Genomic DNA, 7,521 nt, shown 5'->3' on the forward strand with positions numbered 1-7,521 from the left:
TCCTAGCATTAAAGGCTTGCCATGCTCTATCAGGGGAAAAGCGGGTACCAGAGGTCTGAGAATGCCCACGGGCAAAGCTTCATGCGCTGGCACTGGCAATCAAACCATCATGTATTGATAGGGAGAGCATGACGTGATATGGACTTAGCACCCACTGTATCTGCTACACACCCCCACCTTCATCTAAACATGACCCCTCAGCCAGGCAGCACAGCCACTCCCAACACCAATGCCTCCAGAGATCAGACGACAACAGTTCTAGTCCAAAGTGAGTTTAATAGGGAGTTTCACTGGACATACAGAGGTCTGGTTGACATTTGAATTAGAAAGCAGTAGAACCTAGGGGGCTAGAATCTGGGAGAGTCCTTCCCGAATCTCAGGGTTAAGGACCTGAAGAGGTTGGGGGTTCACCTTAACAGCCCTACTAGGATGATACTGGGAGCTGTTTTGGGATGCCCCAAGTACCATGCAGGAGAATTATATCTCAGGTTCCACATATAAAGAGCTAAGTTAGGGGAGGGAGATCCCAAAAGATCCCAGTGGGGAAAAGGTTAGGGTCCAGGGTGTTTCACAGAAACAATCAAGGGGCCTAGATTTCACAGAAATCATCAAGGGGGCTCCTTGTAGGTGGAAGAGGGATAGCACACCACCCCAAATGTTGGGGACTGTTTACCACCCTGCCCCCAGCAGCCACTTTGGGGTTTTAATGTAAGACCCCCAATGGCAGGAATTCCACACACATTATCATGGATTTGCAACATTAGCATACGCTGGCTGTCCCACAGGACGTTGGGGACTGGAAAATCAGTCCAGGTTCTGGGTTTGACTCCTAAGAGAACAGACCTGGGGGTGCCACGCGGCTCCTCTTCAATAGCTGCCGGAGCTGTGAACAAAACAAGGCAGATGTTTTGGAGGCTGCAAGAAGTGGGGAAGGCACAGCTGGTGAAGTTGGTGGTTAAGGAACAAAAGCTGTGTGGGGTCAGTTGGCTTTGAAGATCAGAAATTCAGTCAAGATTTGGGGTTAGGGGTGAAGGTCTGGGTTCACACATTGAGAAAAGGCTCAGGAGCCAGAACTGGGGATAAAGAGAAAACTGTTGCTGGTTGGGTGTCCTCGCCTCGGGTTCGCATTGAGAACTGGGAGTTCAAAGGTAGAGACACGGGGTCAAGAGTCCCACTTTAAGATCAGGACTCAGGGTTAGGCGCAAGGAACTGGAGGCCATACTTGGGGATTAAAGGTCGCACCTTGAGGTCAGAATTCAGGATTCGAAGTACAGGTCACACTTTGAGGTCAAGGTTGAAGTAGAGGTCAGGAGGAGTTATTACAGGGTAAGGGATCAAATACTGAGGTAGGAGGTCACATTTTTAAGTCAGGGTTGGATAGGGGTCAAGGTCACCTTGTGAGATTTCAAGTAACCCTCTAAGGTCAGAAATGTGTAGGGACAGGGATTCACTCTGTTAGGTCAGAGGCCTCTCTGCAGTCAGGGTGGGCTCAGTGCTCACCCCCTCAGGGCCCGACCCAGGCCGCAGCAGGTGGACAGGCTGCTCATTCTCGAGGTTGCGCAGTGTTGGATCCGCCCCAGCTGCCAGCAGGTGCCTCACTATGGCCTCCTGGGACGGTCCAGGTGGCAGGGCAGCTGCCATGTGGAGAGCTGTGTTCCCATGGGCCTGGAGACAGAGGGGAGGACCAATAATTCAGATTCAGTTGGCAGGAGCCTCAACATTACACTTCATATTCTGTCACATCCATGGTGCCCTTTTCTTCCTCCACAACATTTCACATATCCCCTGTCAATGTCCTACACATCCCATCAATCTATGTCCACATCCTGTACAGTTCCCATCCAGGTCCCATCCAATGGTCCCCTCGCAGTCACAGCCCACAGGACTCTCAACATCCCACTGCCCTCTATGCCATCTCTCTCACAATCTGCACATTCTAGCCTAGGCCCCACCTTCATGTTGACAAAGGCCCGAAGGTCTCCCTGTGGCAGCTCCAGCAGCAGCTGAACTAGGGTGGGGTTGGCGGCCTGCACAGCCAAATGCAGAACTGTCTTGTTGCTCTTGATCTCCTGTGGGGAGCGGAACAGCAGAGGTCAGGCCAGCCCTCACACTCAGGCTCCCTCCCATGGAGCCCAGGAGCCTTTAGAAACCCTGCCTCTCCTTTGTTAGGAGTGCCTTATACGGTTGTATGGGTTGTACGCTATACAAAAATGTTTATGGGGGTGCCTTTTGTAACATACAGATCACAGAACTTTACATTTATTAATATAATTTTCCAACCCAAATATCTGAGGAAAAGACTCCTTTCCTAATCTTCCAAAGGTGTTCTCTGGGCTAGCAGCTGGCCTGGCCATCCCACATTCTATTAAGCACAGTAATGTGTACTCACACCCCATATGGAGTGTACTTTATTTATAAGGATGGAAGTTGAGAAACATTAATCAGTGGACTAAACTAAGCCTATATCCATTTCCATATTAAGCCATTCTCTTCACATTTTGGAACAACTAAAGGCATTTCCCACAATGAAACTTTTAATATGTGCCTTTGAAGAGTTTGTAGTAACCAATATTAAAAATGTTATGTGTTCATATAGGGCAAAACAACCTAGTTGGCTCACCAAAGTACGAACAGAAGACAGAGATGGAGGGGGAGGCTCTAAATTAGAAGTAACTCGAAGACATATCATTGCAATATGTGGACTTTATTTGGATCTTCCAGGATTGTTGTTTTTGTTTTTTTTTTAATGAAAAAAATAAATGTATGTCACTTGAGAGCCAAACAGAATTTGAACACAGCTGGGATATTTGACATTAGAAAATTGTTAATTATTTTTAAGGTGGATATGGAGGTTAAACGTTCTTACCTTTTAAAGACACACAAGCATTTTTGGATAAAATTATATGCTTGGATTTGCTTTAAAATAATTTAGCTAAGGGTAGGAATAAATAGGGCAGAACAGGCTACAAGTTGCTGACTAGTGATGTTTGGTACATGGACTTCATTATACTATTTTTTTTCTTTTTCATTTTTATTTATTGATTTCAGAGAGAGAGAGAGAGAGAAAGAGAGAGAGACAGAGAGAGACAGAGAGAGAGAGACAGAGAGATGGAAGCATCCATTTGTTGTTTCATTTTATTTATGCATTCATGGTTGATTCTTGTATGTGCCCTCACTGGGAATCGAACCCACAACCTTGGTGTGTCTGGACAACACTCCAACCAACTAAGCTACCCAGCCAGGTCCATTATATTATTTTCTGTACTTTATCTGTGTTAAAATTCTTTAACTAAAAAAAAAAAAAAAAAAAAAAAAGATATGTGGATTTTTAATTCTCTCAGCTAGCTTGTAAAAGAGGGGAAAGAGGATAATACTGAATAATTGTTAAGAGCTTAATTCTGTATCAGACTAAGTGGGTTCTAATCCCTTCTCTGACACCCAGAAGTTATGAGATTTTTGACACCCTGTGCCTTGGTTTCCTTATCAGTAAAATAGAGAAATAATAGCACATGCATCATAGGGTGTTTGTGAGAACTCAATAAGTTAGTCTATGAAACTCAGCGCTTAATGTATAATAAGTGCTTGATAAATATAAACTAAGATCAGTAATATTATTTCCAGTTGACACTGGGGCACAAATAAGTGAAATAATGTGCTCTAGGACACATAACTGGGAGGATACCAAGTCAGTGTTTGTTTGGAACCCCTGGACATCCAGGTGCCCCCATCCCAAAAGCTCTCCTAGGGACTGGCTGCCCATAGCCCATCTCACCTGACTGGTGTGATCAGCACCCATGTGCAGCAACATTTGGACGCAAGACAGCCTGTCTCGGGCCTGAGTACTTAGCACCCGCGGACAATGGTCAGGTGGGAACATAGCAACATTGAAGGCCAGGATGGCCGTGTGGAGAGGGGTGAGGCCTGTGGAATGAAGACAGTGAGGGCTCTGCATCTGGATCACCCATCCTGCCCAGCCCTACCTGCCAAACCGGCTCTGTCCACAACCCACTTACCCTCGAAGTCTCTGGCTTCTAGGTCAACCCGAACCCCTGAGTTAATCACAGCCTGGGAGAAAGAGAAGGCAGAGTGCTCTATTAGGGTCTTCCCAGGCATCTCAGCCCTGGAAGCCAGAATCTGGGCAATCAGTGTACCCCACCTGCCACAGCCATACCGAGAGGACTCCTGGGAGCCCATAGGCAGCAGCCACATGCAAGAGAGAACGTCCCTGATGGTCAGTAGCATTGGGCTCTGCTCCCAGGTTCAGTAGATCCTCCACAATTAGAGGCTGGTTGGCAGCAGCAGCCACCAGGAGAGGAGTCTGCAGACGACAGGAAAAGTCAGTCTGGTCTCCCAGTTCTCTCCCCTCTGAAAATCAGGAATCCAGGCCCCCAGACCCTCTGCCCTCAGATTTAGGAGTCTAGGCCCCTGGCTCTCACCTTGCCCTTATGCTCACGAATGTCCAGATGTCTGTACATTTGGAACATCTCAGCTGCAGCGTATGCTGCCCAGCGCAGCCCCTGAGCTGCCAACAGGTGCAGGAGCCTAAGGACAGGTGGGAGGCAACAGTGAGTACAGCCCCCAATTGGGTTAGGAGCCCATAGACTCCATTTCCCTATACTCACGTGTCTCCCTCCTCATCCTGGGCCATCAGCTGCTGTGGCCCCAAGGCCAGCATATGAGCACGGGCTGTGTCCAGGGATGGTCCGGTGACCACAGGGGACAACTGTGAGGGTCCTGAGGGGAATCCAGAACCTTTCCAAGATCCCAACTGTGGCACGGTAGGCTCTGCATAAAGCCGGGTATCCAGGGATTCCTGAAGGGTGCAGGTGGTGGGGAGAGTAAGTTAGCTGAGGATTCCCTCTTCCCAACACAACCCACCACACACACCAGTTACACATATATAGCACCAGTTAAGAGTGGCTGCATGTCCCATCTGTGCCAAGTGAACTTGGACCTTTGGGACTTAATTTTGCCCATATAAAGAACAGGACCTTAACCCAGCCCAACATCTCAGAATGTTGCATGAAAGCAACTGGGTATTTTGAGGGCACTCCATCATTCTGTTCCCACTCTGTGCCTCACCTCCGTTCCCAAGGGAAATGGATATGGCTGCCCTGGGTCCAATGATGGGCAGAAGTCAGAAGTCAGGAAACCTTCAGCAGCAGAAACAGGGTAAGAGTAGGAGCCGTCTGTGCAGGCAGCATGTGTACTAGGACTCCAATCTGGAAAGCTTGTGGTGGGGGCTAGGCTGCCAAGTCCAGAACCCACAGTCTCCTGGTGTGCCGGGAAGTGGGTATGGCCTGTGTGTGAGAGGAGGCCTGGTTACCAGAGTTAGGTAAGTCGCAGCCGAGGCTGGAGGACCTGTGTGAGGGCCCACAGTCTCTCAAGGTACTAAAAGCTAGTACTTCTGAGGCCTTGAATCCTGGGACACCAAGGAACGGAAGGTTGGACTTCTGGGACCTGAATCCTAGTATGCTGATGGCTTGAGGGCCTAGACTCCCAGAGCACCAAAAGGCTGGGAGCCAGGGGCCCTGGGACACCAAAGGACAGTGTGTATAGCCTATTGGACTGCAGAGAACCTCTGGAAAATAAAACTTCCACTAGGTCCCAGCAAGAATCAGGGCCTGACTCTCAAGTTTCCCGAAGTTCTACGAGTTGGGATGTGAGTCCCTGAGAGAAGCTGGGCTGTGAGTTGAAGGAACCAAATAAGTTTCCAGACTTACCAACCTCACCCTCGTTCACAGATGGGGTCAGAGGCTGGGCCAGAGGAGGTGGGAACTGGCCCTGTAGAGATGTAAGCAAAAAGGAACACGGTTGAATTTATCTGTAGATTCTGTGGCTTCCATTCCCCATCTACAGGGCATCTAAGTCAGGACTACATCTCCCATCAGCCCTGAGGACCCAGCAAGCCAGCTAGTCAGTCCCTGCCCAACAGAACACAGCCTCTTCAGAGCCATAGTGACAGGTCTTCACGGGCCTCACCGGCGCCCCACCGGGGTCGGGCTGTTGCTGGCGGCGCCTCTGCTCCTCCAGGAGCTTTTTCACGGTCTGTGATGGGCAGTGGCTGCGCTCATTCCGGCTCACTAGGAGGCGGGAGAGGGGATAGAGGAGGGAGAGAAGTAATCAGCACCCAAGTTGAGGGGGCAGGGCGGGCGGGTAGGATTTGGGCGCCCTCCTCGCCCTCCCTCGCGGAAACATTGGCACACTGATGCCATCTGAGAACTCCAAAGCCATTCGGGTTCCGGTGTGGCGCTCGCCCACCTCCGCGCTTTTCTTCCTTTTGCTCCGCACTTTCCCCTCTGACCCAACTTTCCACCAGCATCATGGAAACTGAGGACGGGGGAGAAGGGTGCCCCTCTGCGCGCCCCCGCTCCGCCCCTACTTCCGTGAAAAATCCCACCTCCACATCTCCCGGTCCTGAGGCTTCGGGGGTTGTTTACCATCACATCCTGGACACGCACATCCAGGCTCCCCACATCTCTCTGCCCAAGCTGCCCTGAAGCACCCCCAGCCCCTCTCCCAGAGGTATCAGAGTCAATAATCCTCTGGAGTTCAAGAGATCCAGAGGTTCAGCCGCCATCCCCACCTTCAGACCTAGGAGTGCACGCCCCATCCCGCAAGAGTCGGAACGTCAGCTTCCTCGCCCCTACGACCTGGGAGTCCCAATTCCCAGAGGCCTTGTCCTCACTACCCAGTAGGTCCGCACCCTCAGCCCTCCCCCTTCCGAGTTCCGGCCGAGGAAGGGTTATGGGTAGGAGGGACGCTCGGAAACACCCCAGAGGCTACGCGCTGACGTCACAGTGCTCCCGCAAAGGAATCTTCCATTTCCCTCTTCCTTTCTCAGTCCCGCCCCAGGGGTCTGGCTTGGAGGTGGGGCATGCGGCGAAGCGTGGCTCTCGCGGAATCCCCACACAGGGGGAATTCCTGCTTAGCCCCGGGGCCTGGGGTGGGTGGCAACCCAGGAGGCTCCGGGGTGGGGGCGCAGAGTAACTGCTAGCGAGGACCCCACGGCCAGGCGCGAGACCTTCCCACTGAGACCTGTGGCTAATTTTAAACGACCACGCCCCCAAGGACTCAATCCTGCAGGGTTTCTGGGGGAAAGAATCCCGGCCGCCAGCCCGCTCCTCCCACAGGACCGGGGGTCTGGGCTGCCCGCCCTTTCGCCCCCTGGACCCAAGACTCCGGATCCCAGTCCCTTTACCCCCAGGACCAAGGAGTCGAGAATTGCAGCCGCTCCTCCATTATAACCCCAGAATTCTGGCCCTGTCTCCGTCCCAAACACTGGGTACCTCAGTCTCAGAACCGGGAACCTGACACTCCAGCTCCGTCCCTCAGGACTTCAAGAACCCCACTCCCAGACCCCCACTCTTCTGGGGCCGAGTGGGCCTCAACTCCTGCTCCTCCATTACCTCGGGGATTCCGTTGCGCTGTCTGCGGGCCCCCAGGGCCCCGGCCTCGGCGCTGCGCCAGCCTCGCTGTTAACCCGCGGAGCCACCGCTGGGTCCCCGATCTCCGGCCCGG

The 7,521-nt window shown here is 51.8% G+C and overlaps 1 protein-coding gene across 1 annotated transcript; it reads right to left on the reverse strand.

Annotated features, from left to right (window-relative positions):
• Window positions 1-256: 256 nt before the first annotated feature.
• On the reverse strand, window positions 257-7,521 carry NFKBID (NFKB inhibitor delta; the record flags this gene model as incomplete). The annotated part of the gene is made up of 12 exons (XM_090259071.1): window positions 257-883; window positions 1,501-1,665; window positions 1,953-2,069; window positions 3,773-3,921; window positions 4,014-4,065; window positions 4,172-4,318; window positions 4,437-4,542; window positions 4,623-4,813; window positions 5,083-5,300; window positions 5,724-5,784; window positions 5,983-6,083; window positions 7,410-7,521. Coding segments are annotated over 12 exons (1,473 nt in total), but the record flags the coding sequence as incomplete, so codon positions are not given.

This window comes from Furipterus horrens, unplaced genomic scaffold (genome assembly GCF_987537825.1).
Source record: "Furipterus horrens unplaced genomic scaffold, mFurHor1.1.pri manual_scaffold_13, whole genome shotgun sequence".
Classification (NCBI taxonomy): domain Eukaryota; kingdom Metazoa; phylum Chordata; class Mammalia; order Chiroptera; family Furipteridae; genus Furipterus; species Furipterus horrens.